We start from the raw sequence: 16,849 nt of genomic DNA, 5'->3' as shown, positions 1-16,849 counted from the left end.
CATCAGCAGCTGCAGTTTTCTAAGGGTGACAGAGGGGTGAGGTTTTAAGGGAAAAAAAATGTTTATTTAAAAACAAAAAAAACCACGCATTTACAAGTACTCTCTTTGCCCTAAAGGCCATCCAGGTCCCGCCCCTTTTGTCCTGAGCTCTGCCCCCTTTGTCCTGAGCCCCGCCCCCCTCTACCTTGATTCTTCGTTGTGTTTTAGCCAAAAACAGAGAAAAACTTTTTTTTTTTTTTTTAAAAAGGTTGGGCTCCGCAGAGCAAGTGGGTGGTGACATCAGAGAGAGCAGCCCGTAGGGATACCCCCTGGAGGCCCCAAAGCCTGCCCACTGTGTCCCCCCCCCCATGGCTGCAATGTCACCCTCCAGTGGTCCAGCTCTGCAATGCGTCTCTCCAGCCACCCAGAGCAGGGGTTGGAGGGAAGTTTGGCACCAGCCTGTTGCTGGCAAGATGGTAGCACGATGCCAGCCTGGGGCTGGGGGGCAGCCCTGTGGGTGCTGAAGCATGTTATAGGGCAGAAGTCGCGTGCTGAGGGAACAGATGCAGCCTGCGGCCTTTCAGGCGGTGCTGGGGGCCAGGGTCAGCCCTCAGACAGATTTGTGGGGAGGAGGGGGCGGATTATCCCCTGAGCTCCATCTCAGCCCCCCCCCGGATGTGGGAGGGCTGGATGCAGGGGACCACCCCAGCCAGGGGGAGGCCCCTGCCCACCAAAGCAGATTCCCTCCTGTCCCTTCCCTGCGTGAAGTGGCCAGGAGCAGCCTCCCTTGTGCCATGCCACCCTGTGACACCAGCAGCCAAAGCAGCCCCCACCCCACCCCCAGGGGGCTGTGGGAGTTGGCCCCCCTCCCAGCACAAATAAAAGGGATTTTGGTTCCTTTCTGTGGTTTAAACCCTCTCTGTGAGTCTCTGTCGGGGGCAAGGGGGGAGCAATTAAAGTCCAGCTCCTGCCCTGATCCCATCACCTTGAAGCTGGCGGTGTAGATCTTTCTTTCCCCTGATGCTGGAGAATGCCCCCCCATAGGCCCCCCTCCCCCAAACCAGAATGCCAGCATGCCCACACATGCTCTTCCCAGTTGTAGTAGGCCTGGCCCCCATAACTGTCTTGGCAAAGGAACTCCCCCCCCCCCAATCCTTTAGGCGCCTGCAGGGGCAGACAGGCTGCTGCTTATATTGGCACCTGGCCACCTGCTCTGCCCCCTTGGATTGCCTGCCGGCCGCAGGGGAGCTGCTCGTGCCAGGTCAGGTCCCCCTGGCGAGCTGGGCAGGAGGCCCCCCTCTGTCCTGGGAGCAGGTAACTGTTCCACCACGGCTCTGTGGTCTGCAAATGGCTCCTTGGGCCCCTGGTCCTGGGGAGGCCCCATGGGCAGAGCAGGAATTCACAACACCCGGAGATCAACCTGCTGTTGTGGCCCAAGAGCCAGTCTGGTCCCGGGAGCCCTACAGGCCGGGCGGTGCCCATGGTCCATTGCCAGGGGACCTACACCCAGATTGCCAGATTCTTCTCTGCCACCTTTTCCTGGGTGGAAACAGAGCCAGCGTGAATCCTGGGCACGAGTCACATTCTGCCCCCAGCCCCCCTGCCAAAGCCAGCTGTCCTGCAGGAACGGGGTTGGGGGAGCCCAGCTCGTTAGGAGTCTGACCCCGTTACCGGCTCCCCCAAGGGCACTGCAGTGTCCCCACACACCCCACACATTCTGCAAAAGCTGGAGTTGTCGGTCCCTGCTGGCCTCTATCCAAGATAGATAAGGAAAGCCACCCCCCCCACCACCACCATATCCCACTCCCAGACCCCTGGCCAGCCCAGTTCCCCCCACCCTGGGGCTGGATTGGAGCCGGCGTGCCCTAGAGGGGAAAAGCCCTGTGTCCCATTCCCCACCCCCTGGGCCAGCCAGCCACTCAGTCTAGGTCTGGATCAGAGCCAGTGTCCCTAGAGGGAGCAGACACCCCCCAACCAGCGCCCCTAGAGCCAGATTAGAACTGGCGCCCCCTAGAGGGGAAACCCCTGTGCCAGCCCCCTCACCGTGGTTTGCGTGATGCATGTGATGGCGTCCTGGACCGTCACAAACACCTGCTGTGGGGAGAGGTGCTGCCCCAGGCCGCTGCTGGTCAGCGTCTCCAGGACCTCGCCTGCAGCACGGGAAACGAGGAGACACGGCTCAGCCCAGCCCCCCTCGGTGCAGCGCTGGGCTCTGAGGGTCTGGGAGGGGGGCAGGGGGGACCCCCCCAACTCACCATTACATGCTGCCAGGTTCATGCGGATGCCGGCCTTCTGGCACTCCATGCACATCTGCAAGGCACGGAGAGGGCAGGCTGGCATCTCTAGGAGTGGGCGGAGCCACATCCCAGCCCCGCCTCCCATCTGCCCTCAGGGCCCCCCACCCTGCAGGCTGCCCCAGGTACCTGAATGAGCAGCCGGGCCCCGGCAGAGTCCACGAAGGCAATCCCGCTGCAGTCGAGGATCGCGGCATGGGTCCTGCCAGTGGCGCCTGCCCGGGGGAGAGGGGAGGGGGTGATTGCATGAGCCCCCCAGCCTGAGGATGGGGCAGCTCTGCAGAGACACCCACAGGGGCCAGGCCCCATGATCCCAGCCAGATGGGCCCCCGCACTGCAGAGCACAGCTGCCAGCAAGACCCTTCCCTACAGAGGGGTGGGGGCTGGGAGACTAAGGGCTGCCACACAGCCCTGCCAAGACCCGCCCCTCCCCTGGAGAAGGATCCACCTCCACAGCCCCCCCCTCCTCCCAGCCCACGAGGGGGCCACTGAGTGCCACCCAGGCTGCTGGGATCTGGGACACAGACACCTGCCCCCCACCATACCAGCACCTCCCCCCAAACTGGGGAGTGGGAGCTGCAGGGGGGCCCTGCGTACCTGAGCTGGGGCACCCGGCTCCCCCATCGGGCACAGAGCTGGGGACACAGGTTTCCTGAGAGAAACACAAGTCCGTTAATGCCACCTCTGTGGTCACCCGAAACCCCGCCCAGGGCCCTGCAAGGATCCCCCGCCCCCCAAGATGCCACCTCCAGCCCAAAGCTAAGTCCCACCTCCAGTGGGGAACAGCAAGGAGCCCCCCCCCCCAAAAGCAGGAGCAGGGGAGAAGCAGATGCAAGACCAGGGCTGAGCATCTCCAGACACATGCCGGCAGCTGGGTTCCCCTGGGGGAAGACCCCTGGGATTCGGGAAAGCAGCCCCTCAGCCAGCAGGCCCATGGGCACAGGATCGGACTTGCCCAAATCCTGCCCACCTGCCCTGCTCCCACACCCCAGGACTGAGCTGCCCCTCCACACACACCCCCAGATTGCTGCTGGCCCACTTACCACGCTGCTGATGCTCATTTTGGCCCCACTCTCCAAGGCCCACACCGCCTTCTCCCCCTGGTCGCCCCTCGGCTGGCTCAGGCCCAGCTGCTGGCTCAGCGCCTCACGGAAGAAGCCACGGTTGCCGTAGTAGATGGGGGCATGGTAAGCCACGATCGTCACGCCGGGGATCTCAAAGCACTGGGGGGGAAAACCAGAGTGCTGGCTGCAGCAGGGGAGGCAGGCCCTGCCCGTGGGGGTGGGTGTCCATCTGCCCTGCCCCCCACCCCAAACAGAGAAGGAGGTTTGGGTGCTGAATTGCCCCACAGCAGTGGGGAAGAGGGCTGAGAGATCAGCCCTGCCTCTCGGGACATGGACAGCTCCCTACACAGGCCAGCCTAGGTGCCCGGGGCAAGCCCCCACCACATCCTTCCCAATGCGCCCCACACACCCACCTGCTGCCTGAATGGCACCCCCCACCTCCTGAAGGCACCAGGCTCTCTGGGTGCCGCCCCCAGACTGGGCAGGGAGCAGTGGGCATGACTGGGGGTGCTTTGGCGCTCTGTTCACACCCCCATTCTGCCTTGGGAATGTGGGGGTGCAGAATCCAAAAGGCCTAATTCTGCCAGGAGCTGGGTCCCCGGGATCAGGGGGAGCTGGCTGGGCATCGTGCAGGATCAGCCCCCAGGGGCAGAATGCCCCTCCATGGGGGGGGGTAGATGGGAGCCGGGGAGGGAGCTGAGGGCTAGAGGGTGCGGGGTAGATGGGAGCCAGGAGGCTGTGGGTCAGAGGGGGGTAGATCAGAGCCCAGGAGGGGGCTGTGGGTCAGGAGGGAGGGGGTGCCTGAATGGAGCCCGGGGCAAGCCCCCACCACATCCTTCCCAATGTGCCTCACACACCCGCCCGCTGCCTCTGCCCAGTGCTCTCAGCCAGCCCACCCCAGGTGGGTGGCTGGGAGCCCCAGATCATGCCCAGGCCCCGCGGTGCCTGTACCTTGCTGTGGCGTTGGACAGGCCGGTAGATTTCTGTGTTGGCCGCTTTGCCCAGCACCATACACTTGGCCCTGTGGGAGAGGAAGGAGCATCAGGCAGGGAGGCGTCTGGCCATGCCAAGGCCGGGCTGGCCCCGGTCCTGGCTGGAGAGAAGAGGTCCCATCTCCCCCGGTGGCAGGGCATTGGCCAGAGACAGGGACAGCAGCTGGGAAGGCAGATTCCTGCCTCGCAACCCTCCTCCCGTCTTCCTCCTCCTCCGATAATCAGGTCTCCAAGCAGCCACGGCTGGCTGGCTCCTTGTGGGGGTCTTGTGCCTGGAGCAAGGATTACGGGGCAGACAGAGCTGCCCCCCAGCCCATGCCAGAGCCGGATGCAGCTCCCTGGCTCTGCAGGTTCCCAACAAACAAGACCAGACACGGGGCTGGGCAGGGCGCCTGGCACTCTGGTACCTCTGTGTGCGGCAGATAACAGTCATCATGGAGAACACGACCCCCACGGCCAGGCCCACATCCACATTCAGCACCACCACGGCCAGCCAGGTGACCACCCAGACAGCCTGGAACAAGAGTGCGGGGTCAGAGGGGAGACAGGGAAGCGGTACGTCAGGTCAGCTGGTCCCCCTGGGGACCATACACTCGCTGGGTCACACATATAGGACTCAGTGAGGTTAAACCAGGGGTCAATCTACCCTAGGAGTCTCTGGAGACAGCATGCTCTAGTGGGTAGGGCACCCAGCGGGGATTTGGAGAGCCAGGTACTAGGCCCACAGCCCAGCTGTGTGACCTGGGGCCTTTACCGTCTCCGTGCCACCAACCCCTCATCTAGTTCGACTGAGTTCGGGGACCTTCTCGCTCTGTGACAGGCGCTGTCCTGGCACAATGGGGCGTTTCCAGGTCTGGAGAGCTCTGCCTCTGTGGGCATCAGCACGTTGTGGGCCCCAGTTCTCTGCTCTGGCCAATTTCAGTGGGGTGGAGCAGGCCCAGAACAGCTCTTGGAGGGCTGGGCCAGCCTGGCAATGCCCACCCTGTACCCTGGGGCAGCAGCATGACTGGCTCAGGCATGAAACCCAGGGCCTGCCCTGCTCGGGGTGAGGAGGCAGGGGAAGGGTGCAGCTGCTTACGAAGTCAATCCGGCTGATCCTCCAGAGCTCGGGCAGGTCCCAGAACTGCAGGACCATCTGGCGTAGGCTGGTGACGTTGATACAGGCCAGGACAGCCTAGGTGGAGGAGGAGAACGGGCATGAGTGGCAAGCTGCCATCCCCTGCACTGTGCTAGCTGGTGCCAAGGCATCCAGGAAAGGGAGCTCTTCCCAGGATGGCTGGGGGCGAGGGAGGGGAAAAGAGCCAGCTAGTCAAAGGGCAACCAGCCCACAAGGGGTTTGAGCACAAAGGAGGTCTGTGCCCCATGGGATGGGGGCATTGGGCCTGGCAGCCCCAGGGGCTATGGAGGTGGGCACCAGCCCTTCCCCAGGTCACTCACGCCCCCAGCCTCACCTTGGGAAGGTAGTGGAAGAGGGGTCCGAGCCACATGAGGACCATGAGCACCACCGCGCCGGAGAAGAAGCCTGCGAGCTGCAGAAGAGGAGGGCGGATTAGCGGGCAGGCTCTGCCAGGGCGGTGAGGCCAGCGCTGGGCCCTGCGGGGGGGAGGCAGGGGTCACCAGGACAGCACGGAGGAAGCCCTAGACACCAGAGAAGCCCTCCCACCCTTCGTGCCCTGCTCGAGGCCTCAGTGCCGGCCTCCTCTGCCCGGCGTCCGAGAAGGAGAGGGATCTGCCTGTGCCCAGCCACACAGGCCAACTGGCCACTAAGCTGAGACCTGGCAAACTCACTGCATGAGCCAGCCAGGGCTGCAGAACAGATGGGGGGGCCCCCCCATTAGCTAGGGAGCATGAGACACTCACCCGCTGCACACACGCCATGGCCCCACCCCCAGTTCTGCAGGCCCTCCCATACCCCTCCATACCTGTGTGTGCCCCCCTGCACTCTCCAGGATGTTGGTGGTCGCCAGGGTGGCTGAGCTCGGGAAGCAGGTGAAGAGGGAGGAGACCAGGTTGGAAACACCGTGGGCCAGCAGCTCCTGTGGGGCAGGGACCAGAGACAGGTCAGGGCTACAGGGACCAGCCGGGAGGGAGCCCAGATGCACCAGGGGGCAGGCGAGACACTGGGGCCTCCCAGCTGGAAGAGGGACCAGGTGGGCAGGAGGGGGGCTGATCCTGGGCACAGGGCCCTGGGCTGCTGCTGGCAATAGAGACGCCAGGCCGGGCAGTGCCTCCCTCTGCCAGCAGCCCGCGTCCGGCCCACACACCTGGTTGGGGTTGATGGTGTAGCCATGCTTCTCGGCGTAGATCATGGCCAGTGACACAGAGACGGCATAGGCCACGAAAGCGACCGCCACCGTGTCCCCAAGCACCTGGGGCAGCGACTGCAGGGCCGGGAGCCGGGGCTGCGGGAACCTGCGCGAGAGACAGAGGCGGTCACCAGGCCGGGTGGGACGAGCCCAGAGCCATGCTGGGCTGGGCGGAGACACGTCCCCAGCCCTGGCCAGGCAGGGATGCTGGCCGGGCGTCACGGGGCTGTGCTGGGGGGCCCCACGTGATGCCACAGAGGGGGCAGGCAGGGGGCCCTGGCGACTCCTCACCCAGCTGGCAGGCGGCCGACTATCTGCACGTCGTAGCGCGTGTCCAGGGAGGAGGCAAAGCAGACGCCGGTGGCCGCCAGCACCTGGGGAAGAGAGCAGAGACCAGTGGGTTACACTGCCCAGGGTGGCGCCAACCCTCCCATGCCCAAGGCCCGCTGCCCACCCCCGCTGGAGCCCCCACCCGCCTCGTCCCCGTGCTGCTCAGAGGACATGGCTATGGCTGCGGGTGCAGGGCCAGGGGAGATAGGGCAGGAAGCGGGCGGATCCAGGGAGGGCAGGGGCAGGGGCAGGGGCACATACCACCACGATCTCCCCCGGAATGGGTGTCCGCAGCTTGCTCCGGAAGCGGGTGTTGATCTCCTTGATGGGCACCAGCAGGACCAGGCAGAGGGCAGAGATGAGCAGCTCGGTCACGTTGGTCCGGGGTAGCGCCTGCACCACCGATGCCAGTGTCTGGGGGCAGCACAGGGCGTGTTATGTGCGGGGCGTGGGGGGGGGCTGCTCCCACCTCCCCCCCACCCCTCCCTCAGCCCCATTCCGCCTCCCTGCCCCCTTTCTCTCCCCACCTCCCCACGCTGCCCCCACCAGGCCAGACGCACCTTGAAGATGGTGAAGGAGCCGGTGCGGCGGGGCAGGGGCAGGCCCAGCAGGCTGGGCAGCTGGGAGACCAAGACATGCAGGGCAGCCCCGTTGGTGAAGGCCTTGATGATGGGCTCTGAGAGGTAGGTGGCCAGGAAGCCCAGCTGGACCACAAACATCACCAACTGGGGGAGGGAGAGGGGGGAAGGGACATCAGCGCTGCCCGGTGTACGACACAGTGCCCGGGGCCTCCCCCCAGGGTTCCTCCCCTCCCCCCAGGGTCTCACCTCTCCCCCCACCCTGGAACCCTGCCCCACTCCCCTCCCATCATCCATGCCCTGTCCACCTTCCACCGTTCCCACCATCTCCATGGAGGGTCCCTGCCCCAGGTTCTGGCAGCCCGGCGGGCACAGACTCACCATGAGGAGCCCCACGAGGAAGGCCATGGCGGCAGCCACACCAATGCGCCGCTCCTCCACCCGCGCCAGCTCCGCACTGGTTGCATTCGGCCCCAGGGGCCAGGGCACCAGCTGCTCCACCACAGTGCCAGTCATCAGGCTCACCACAGCAAAGGTGCCTGGGGAGGGGAAGGGAGACACGGCCCTTGAGTGCTGCTCACCCACGGCCTGCCCAGAAAGTGCTACCTGCAGTCCCCCCCCCGCCCGCCCCATCCATGCACAGATCCCCCCCACTGCCTCTGGCCCCATCTCCCAAGGATTCCTGCCCCCTGCATACCACCCCACACATTAACCCCTGTGCCTCACACTCTGGGGGAGGGCCCCCGTCCATGCACAGATCCCCCCACTGCCTCTAGCCCCATCTCCCATGGATTTCTGCCCCCTGTGTACTACCCCCCCCCACACACACACACACACACCCCATGTCCCACATTCTTGGGGAGGGCACAGCTGGCATCCACATTCCTAGCTTTGGGAGGGCACCATCAGGGGTGGGGCCCTATTCAGCCCCTCGGTTGGTTATTGGGATCTTCCCTCCCCCCCCCCCGTCCTGTCATGGGAACAGGCAGCTGTCACAGGGATGCCCGAGGAACCAGACACCCCTCCCCCACCATTTAACCCTGCCAAGCCCTGGGCACCGGTGGCCCACTCACCAGTAGAGACGTGGCGCCCGGTGCCAAAGAGCATGTAAAGGATGACAGGGAAGAAGGAGGTGTAGAGTCCGTAGACGGGGGCCACGGAGGCCAGGAGGGCAAAGGCCATGCCTGCGGGGACCCGAGACGGGCAGGGGGGTAAGCCGGGGGTGGCTGAGACCATAACCGCCCCCACTGATCGCCTAAGGACTGAGCAGCAGCATCCCACAGAGTTCAGGGATGCTGCTACGCCCCTGCCCAGAGACCCCGGCAGGAGGGTGAGACACAGACTGAGATGCAGGGGGTCAGAGCAGCCCCCCCCACACACAGAGGGCTCCTGTCTCAGAGGGGCATGGAGGCCAGACCCGGTCAGCCCCACAGGGTCCAGCCTGTCTAAACCTTGCCCTTTTCCATGGCTTTGTTATTACCACATCCAGGAGGAAACGGTGGCCCAGAGGGGTGGAAGGACAGCTGCAAGTCAGAGGCAGAACTGGGAATGGAACCCAGGAGTCCCGACTCCCAGCCCCCCTGCTCTAAGCCACTAGACCCCACTTCCCTCCCAGAGCTGGAGCGTCAACCCAGGCGTCCTGGCTCCCAACCCTTCTGTTCTAACCACTGGACCCTGCTGCCCCAGGAGTCCCGGCTCGCTGCCCCTCCCGTGCCCCAGTTAGAACCGCTCCAGGGCTGGGATTCGTCTCTCCACCGGAGACCCGGCAGCTACCCGCCTTGGGGCGCCCGAGCCCGCGGAGAGATGGGGGGCAGCTGGGGGGGGTAGGTCGAGGCCCCCTGGAGAGCGGGAAATAGGGTCGGGGAGAGCGGGGTCGGGGCAGCTGCTCACCCTGGGGGATGTGCACGACCCCCACGGTGAGCCCGGCCAGCGCGTCCCCCAGCAGCCAGGTCCCCGGCCGGTAGCCCCGCAGCCAGGCGGCGATGGGCAGCCGGCGCTGCAGGAGCCGCAGCGCGGCCGCCCCGGAGCAGCGGCAGCCCCGGGCCACCCGCCGGCGCAGCGCCCGGGCCGGGCTGCCCCGGGGCTCGGGCGCCCCGTAGAGCTCCTGGAAGCGCTGCTCGGTGAAGGCCCGGCCCGGCGCCAGGCGGCTCATGCTGGCGGCCCGGGCGGGCTGGGCGCGGGGGCCCTTTTATCGCCCGGCCCCGGCCCGGCCCCGGCCCCGGCCCGGGACCCCGCCAAGCCCCGCCTCTCTCGGGCGGCCCCGCCCCCTCTGAGCCACACCTCTCCCCCCTCCCCAGCTCCCATCTACCCCCCACCCTCTGACCCACAGCCCCCCCGCCGGCTCCCATCTACCCCCCACCCTCTGACCCACAGCCCCCCGCCGGCTCCCATCTACCCCCCACCCTCTGACCCACAGCCCCCCCCGCCGGCTCCCATCTACCCCCTACCCTCTGACCCACAGCCCCCCCCCGCCGGCTCCCATCTACCCCCTACCCTCTGACCCACAGCCCCCCCCCGCCGGCTCCCATCTACCCCCCACCCTCTGACCCACAGCCCCCCGCGCCGGCTCCCATCTACCCCCTACCCTCTGACCCACAGCCCCCCGCGCCGGCTCCCATCTACCCCCCACCCTCTGACCCACAGCCCCCCCCCCGCCGGCTCCCATCTACCCCCCACCCTCTGACCCACAGCCCCCCGCGCCGGCTCCCATCTACCCCCCACCCTCTGACCCACAGCCCCCCGCGCCGGCTCCCATCTACCCCCCACCCTCTGACCCACAGCCCCCCGCCGCCTCCTCCCATCTACCCCCCACCCTCTGACCCACAGCCCCCCCCGCCGGCTCCCATCTACCCCCCACCCTCTGACCCACAGCCCCCCGCGCCGGCTCCCATCTACCCCCTACCCTCTGACCCACAACCCCCCCCCCGCCGGCTCCCATCTACCCCCTACCCTCTGACCCACAGCCCGCCCTGCCGGCTCCCATCTACCCTCTGACCCACAGCTCCCCGCGCCGACTCCCCTCTACCCCTGACCCACAGCCCCCCCGCTGGCTCCCATCTACCCCCTACCCTCTGACCCACAGCCCCCCCGGCTCCCATCTACCCCCCACCCTCTGACCCACAGCCCCCCGCGCCGGCTCCCATCTACCCCCTACCCTCTGACCCACAACCCCCCCCCCCCCCGCCGGCTCCCATCTACCCCCCACCCTCCTGACCCACAACCCCCCCCCGCCGGCTCCCATCTACCCCCCACCCTCTGACCCACAACCCCCCCCGCCGGCTCCCATCTACCCCCTACCCTCTGACCCACAGCCCGCCCTGCCGGCTCCCATCTACCCTCTGACCCACAGCTCCCCGCGCCGACTCCCCTCTACCCCCTGACCCACAGCCCCCCCGGCTCCTATCTACCCCCTACCCTCTGATCCACAGCCCCCTCCGGCTCCCATCAATGCCCTACCCTCTGACCCACAGCTCCCCCTTCTGACCCACAGCCCCCCAGCTCTCATCTACCCACTACCCTCTGACCCACAGCCCCCCACTCTCATCTGCCCCCCTCACCCTCTAACCCACAGCTCCCTCCCCGGGCTCCAATCTAACCCCCCTTTGACCCACAGCCCCCCCTGGCTCCCATCTACCCCCCCGGCTCCCATCTACCCCCCTCAACCTACAGCCCTCCATTGTGTCCAACTACCCCCTCTGACCCACAGCTCCTTCACCACCATCATCCCTAGAGACCTGTAAAGGCCAGGCGCTGGCTGGAGAGGGGGCTGAGCCCAGGTGCGCCAGAGCCATGCCTGGGACACGAGGAGCATTCTGCCCCTGGGGGCTGATCCTGCACGATGCCCAGCCAGCTCCTCCTGATCCTGGGGACCCAGCTCCTGGCAGAATTAGATTTTGGATTCTGCACCCCCACATTCCCAAGGCAGAATGGGGGTGTGAACAGAGCGCCAAAGCACCCCCAGTCATGCCCACTGCTCCCTGCCCAGTCTGGGGGCAGCACCCAGAGAGCCTGGTGCCTTAAGGAGGTGGGGGGGTGCACTGTACCATCCCCCTCCTCTGCCTCCAGAAGCCCCCAGGCCTCCTCACATCCCAATCTCCAAGTCCCCCCACCCCACGATGGGGTCTCTGTGGCCCCCCACCCAAGAGCTGTCACCCCATATCCTGTTTGCCAGCCCAGCTGGGGGACACCCCTCGCCCCAGGCAACCAGACGGATTCAGCACCAAGCCTCCTGATGCCAAGGAGCCGCTGGGCGTGGGGGGGCAGCCTCAGCAGAGAGGCTGGGGGCTGAACGGGCCACCGAGGCCAAGCTCCCCTCAGCCTGTTGGGGAGGGGGGGCCCTGCCAGGTGTGTCCTGGCCTGGCACATTGGGAGGGGCCCACATGAGTGGCAGCCCCATCCTCCCGGGGGTCTCTGAGCGCCTGAACCGCAGAAGCCCTGCAGCCAGGCAGCCCCCCCCCCACCCCAGGCCACTCCCCGTCCCCATTCTCCCCCCTCCCCCAGTCTGGCCTCTAGGTAACCTGGGAACTCAGGAGTGAATCCTTCCCTATAAACAGGATCTTCCCATTGAACTAAACCCCACCAGGGAGGAAACCGCTCCCCCAGCAGCCCCGTGCCCCCCTCAGCCCAGCCTGGGGCCTGCTCCCAGGAGCCCAACTTATGCCTGGTCCTGCTAAGCTAAACACAGGAACTATCGTGTGCCCAGGGCCGAGCCAAGCACACGCGGCGCATCGGGCCAGCAATGGCCCATAGCCAGGAGCCTCCTGCTCCGGGTCTCCCTAAAACCCCTGACGGCCGGAAGCTGGGACAGGACGCCAGGGGAAGGATCACTGGATAACCGCCCTGGTCTGGCACCAGCCCCGGTCGGAGACAGGCCACTGGGTGAGCTGGGCCGTCAGGCTGCCCCAGCACCCAGCCACACTTCCCCTGTCCCCCACCCCCGAGGCACCCTGCGGGGAGGACAATGCCCCCGGCCTTTGGGGAGGGGGGAAAGGCAGCTGATCGTCTACATGCCTCCCTTGCCCCCCCATCAGTCTGTCCATCCCCCATGCACCCCTCTATCCCCACCCCATCCACCGCTACCCAGCCACCCCCATCCATACTCCCCTCATTCCATCTATCCCCCTCTATCCATCCATCCCCACCTGCACCCCATCCCCATCTGTAGGGCCCCTTTTGTCTGTCTGCTCCCCCCATGACTGTGGTATCGAATGGTTGATCTCAGTCTCTGAAAATCCATCGCCCCCCAATTATGGAAGGGAAATTCGACCCACCCCAATTATGGAAGGGAAGCCGCAGGAAGGCAGGATCCTTAGGGCTCTGGCAAGCAGGCCCCCCCGCTCCACACCGCACACAGGAGAGTCACATGGCTTCCCACAGCCACCGCATTAAGGAAGAGGAACCCGTCTCCAGTACATGCCACCCCAGCTCCTGGCTGTCCTTCCCCCCGCCCCCAGATTCAAGGGCAGGTGCCAGCTATAACATCCATTGCAATGATGCCTCCACCTGTGTCCTTTTCCAGGCACTTCTAGCCAGTAGGAGCACAGGAAATGAGGAAGGGGGGCGGTCCCATTTAGCCCGGGGAGGGGGAGGCATTTAACCTTTCAGATGCTGGACTGTTCACAGTGGAGGCTCTCCCACGGGGATCACATTCTTCTCTCACTGCAGCCAATGGGAGTTAGGCATCAAGCTACCTGTGTGGCAAGGGGCTAAAGGCCTTGGTGGCAGAGAGAGGCTGTCCCCTTCTATTGTCCAGCCCCCACGTCCCCTTCCATCACCCTATGTCCCCCTTTATTGCCCCTTGCCCAGCCCCCACGTCCCCTCCCTGTCCCATAACATCCTTGTGCTGCCATTTCACAGCTGGGAACAAGGTGGGGCAGGCAGCCCCACGTTGCCGCCAGCTCCCCGCTGGCCTCTAGTCCCTCTCTTGGGGGCTTCCAGCCGTCGCTCTGTGGGAGCCTCTCCCACCTCCAATGCCCCTGGGTGTGGGGAGCCCGGCTCCTGTGACCCCCCCCTGACATTCTAGCAAACCCAATCAGAGGCAGCGCCTCGACCCAGGGAGCGGCACCTGACTGCCCACACCCATGCTAGGAGCTGGCAGGGGAGGGACAAGGGCTCTCCGGCTGCCCTGGTGGCCGCCAATTCGCTGCCCAAGGATGACCGTTTGCAGACCCCTGGAACCGGGCCTGCTGGGCACTACCCCCCGTGTTGTCAGCAGCAGGCACTGCCCAGCACGGGGGCCTGGTTGTGGACAGAGCTGTGGCAGGACCGTCCTGTGGCTGTGGCCCATGTGCCAGGGGGCCTGCTCAGCCTTACCCCACCACAGTGGCCTGGTTGTCAGCAGGGCCTGATTGGCACTGCCCTGGTGCCATGGCCCCATCATCGCTGGAGCCAGCTCCACGACTGCCCCCGGGCTGCCTGCTTGGCTCTGCCCTGGCACCCCAGCCCATTCTGCGCTGCCCCATCCCCATCTTCCCAGCTCGGGCCCGAACCCGCCTCGGCCAGACAGGAGCTCCCGGCTGCCTCTCCCCGGCCCATTCTTCAAAGTCTGGGTGGTGCAGGCTGGAGCCCGCGGCCTTCCAATTCCTTCCATTGTTCCCCTGGCGTCTTATCGCACCGGCTGGCTGCCTGGCCCGCTCGCTCCGCACGTCCTGTCCGCGTTAATCCCACCTCGGGGAGGCCGCGACCAGTGCCTTCTCAGCCCCCACATTGTTCGCAGGGAGGAGAGCTCCAGGGTGGGTTCCTGTATTTCAATGAGCCTCCGAGGATCCGTCTGGCTGCCTGCCACTTGGCAGGCTGGCCCGCCCGAGGGTAACAGGGTGATGGGCCGGGGCCACAGACACTCATCTTCCATCTCCCTCCCGCCCCGAACGCTATTGTCTGATGGCAGGAAACCAGCCCAGCTCAGAGCAGGGAACACGCGAACCCCCGGGGAGATGCACGCAGGCTGCGCAGGGTAGGGTTAGCGGGCACCCCAGGGCACCGGGAGAGACCCAAACCTAGGCGCACACAGCTAGGGAAGTTCGCTCGGCAGTCAGGGAGTCAGGACTCCTGGGTTCTATTCCCCAGCTCTGGGAGGGGAGTGGGGACTAGTGGTTAGAGCACGGCCTGGCCATCAGGACTCCTGGGTTCTATTCCCTGTTCTAGGAGGAGAGTGGGATCCAGAGCTTAAAGCAGAAAGGGATGAGACAGGACTCCTGGGTTCTATTCAGGCTTTGGGAGGAAAGGGGAGTCTAGTGGTTAAAGCAGTAAGCTGACAGTCAGGACACCTGGGTTCTTCTGCCATTGACTGACTATGTGACATAGAGTGAGTCCTCGCTCTGTGCCTCAGTTTCCCCATCTTGCAGTGCTGAGTTCTGAATCTGTGGCATTTTCCCTAAGAGTTGGGGACCCCCCCAGGGGCTCAGTAACCCTGGGAGGGGTGTCTGCCCCCTAGGGGAGGGGATATCTCTGCAGTAACAGCTCTGCTGCGGGTGCTACCTACATTCTGTATCCACCTGTACTATGCCCCCAACTCTGAACCCCTTCACCCTCCCCAGTCCAGCTGACTCTGAGCTCCCCCCCAGCTTTCTCCTCCCTGCCTCCATGCTGGGCTTGCTCCACAAGTACAACAATCCTCTCTGTCTCTCCTTGGCAGGTCTGGTTGTTTGGGACCCCTGATTAGCTCTGAGCATGGCCCCATTGCCCTCCAACCGGCCTCCCTGGGCGGACTCAGAAAACCCCACTTCTGCAGCTGAGAACACACAGACTCGTGGCATCTGCCAGCCATTGGCCCTGCACCCCTGAGCCGCTGCCAGGCTGAGCGTTACTGTCCCTGCGTGATTCAAAGCCAGGGCAGGATTTGCCCAGGGTTTGGTCCAGCCCGCCTCCCCCGGGCTAGTCTTCGGCAAGCTGCTTCCAAATGGGCTAACGCAGTAGGGCTGGGTCATTTGTCAAAGCCCCCTGGGAGCCTTTGGCCCGGGTCGGTGGAGTCGGAGCAATAAACACCTGGATATTTAGCATTTGCCCTCCAGAGACCCCATCCTGCCACAGGGTCCTATGGAAGGATGTGCCGTGAAACTTTGGGTCCCCCTGCACCGGCTGGGGGGGGGAAGAGGGGATTTCCTGTGTGGTGCCAGCCCCTTGCACCTCCTGCCACTGCGGGCACTCAGCTATTTTTGCTGTTGTACAGAGACCAGGCCCCAGACAGCCTCTGCTCCCAAAGAGCGTATAATGGAAACAGACCACGACTGGGAGGGGAAACTGAGGCACAGAGTGAGGAAAAGGGACTTCCCGGGGTCACTCAGCACTAAAGCCCAGCCCTCGGGAGTCCCAGCACAGTGTGCTACCCACTGGACGACACTGACCCCTCCAACGGGTGATTCCAGCCCTCCAGGGAGCTGCCCCAGGAGCTGCTCCTTGCACTGACCCCTGCAGGGTTCACGACACTACTGCAGATCACCATTCAGCGTGCACCACACTAGGGGGTAAAGGGTTGGAATCAACTCCAGTGTAGACAAGACCAGAGCCTGCCCCGCTCTCACTGGGGAATCGGTGAGTTTTTTGGGGAGAGGGGGGGCTGCAATTCCCTGCCATGGCAGATCCTATCCCTGCCTCCCAAGCTGGGGGTCCCGGAGACCAGGCCTCCAGGGAACAGCTCCAGGGTGGGGGAGACAGACGCCCCAGTGGGAATTGCTCACACCCAGCTTTTTGCGCCCGTGGCTCCTTCCCCCCACCCCCCCTGCGTATGACATCAGCACCCGCCCACACTGCTCTGGGGTGACTGACAGCGTTGAGGGGGCCAGGAACCCAGTGCACCTCCTGACTTGGTCGCTCGCTGTCCCCCTCTAGTGGAACTGCCATGCACTGAGGCCTGCAGGTTAAGGAAGCCAGATCCTAGCTCAAAGGAGAGCAGCTAGTTCTGTGGGATCCAAAGGTCCCCGGTTCAAATCCGCCCCCTACCCAGGGGTGATCGGGGGGGGGGCGAGAGCAGTGGGGCCAGGTCCCGGCACTGAGTGAATGGGACTTGCTCTTTCCGGGGAGCCAGCTGCTGTCCTGAACTGCCCCTCCGGGGACCCGCTGGCCCATGACGTGCCTGCCTCTCGCGTGTGGTTTGTGCGTCACGAGAGCTCTTCGCCATGGCCGGGAGAGCCGGCAAGTGGGTCCCAGCCACAGCCAGAGAGCAGCAGCCACACCATCCATGCTGAAAAGACCAATGGCCTCTCCCCCCGGGCCCCAGACCAGGTGGGCACAAGTGGCCACGGGCACTGCAGGCCTGGGCGAGCTCTGGGTTACCCACCCGCATCCCCAAAGGGTTAAGTAGTTTTACCC

General features: G+C 65.2%; 1 protein-coding gene across 3 annotated transcripts; it reads right to left on the bottom strand.

Annotated features, from left to right (window-relative positions):
- Positions 1-207: 207 nt before the first annotated feature.
- Positions 208-12,978, bottom strand: LOC119845977 (solute carrier family 26 member 10-like). 3 transcript variants are annotated; one of them, XM_038379009.2, is made up of 18 exons: positions 12,814-12,978; positions 8,617-8,727; positions 7,925-8,082; positions 7,526-7,690; positions 7,227-7,379; positions 6,927-7,009; positions 6,594-6,741; positions 6,252-6,365; positions 5,781-5,858; positions 5,408-5,503; positions 4,737-4,843; positions 4,289-4,358; positions 3,317-3,496; positions 2,871-2,925; positions 2,403-2,488; positions 2,235-2,289; positions 2,023-2,129; positions 208-1,518 (listed from the first exon to the last, which is right to left on the bottom strand). In XM_038379009.2, exons 2-18 carry the CDS (start codon positions 8,723-8,725, stop codon positions 1,480-1,482), a joined length of 1,803 nt encoding a protein of 600 aa, XP_038234937.1. In that variant the 5' UTR covers positions 8,726-8,727; positions 12,814-12,978; the 3' UTR covers positions 208-1,479. The 3 variants fall into 3 exon arrangements, 2 of the variants coding, with proteins under 2 accessions (XP_038234937.1, XP_038234938.2); XM_038379010.2 differs by lacking the exon at positions 12,814-12,978 and adding an exon at positions 9,434-9,716; XR_005289742.2 differs by lacking the exons at positions 2,871-2,925; positions 12,814-12,978 and adding an exon at positions 9,434-9,716 and having other exon boundaries at positions 1,483-1,518.
- Between the last annotated feature and the right edge of the window lie 3,871 nt (positions 12,979-16,849).

This window comes from Dermochelys coriacea, chromosome 20, assembly GCF_009764565.3.
Source record: "Dermochelys coriacea isolate rDerCor1 chromosome 20, rDerCor1.pri.v4, whole genome shotgun sequence".
Taxonomy (NCBI): domain Eukaryota; kingdom Metazoa; phylum Chordata; order Testudines; family Dermochelyidae; genus Dermochelys; species Dermochelys coriacea.
Note: the sequence above shows the minus strand (reverse complement) of the source record. Positions and strands in the feature narration are given on the sequence as shown.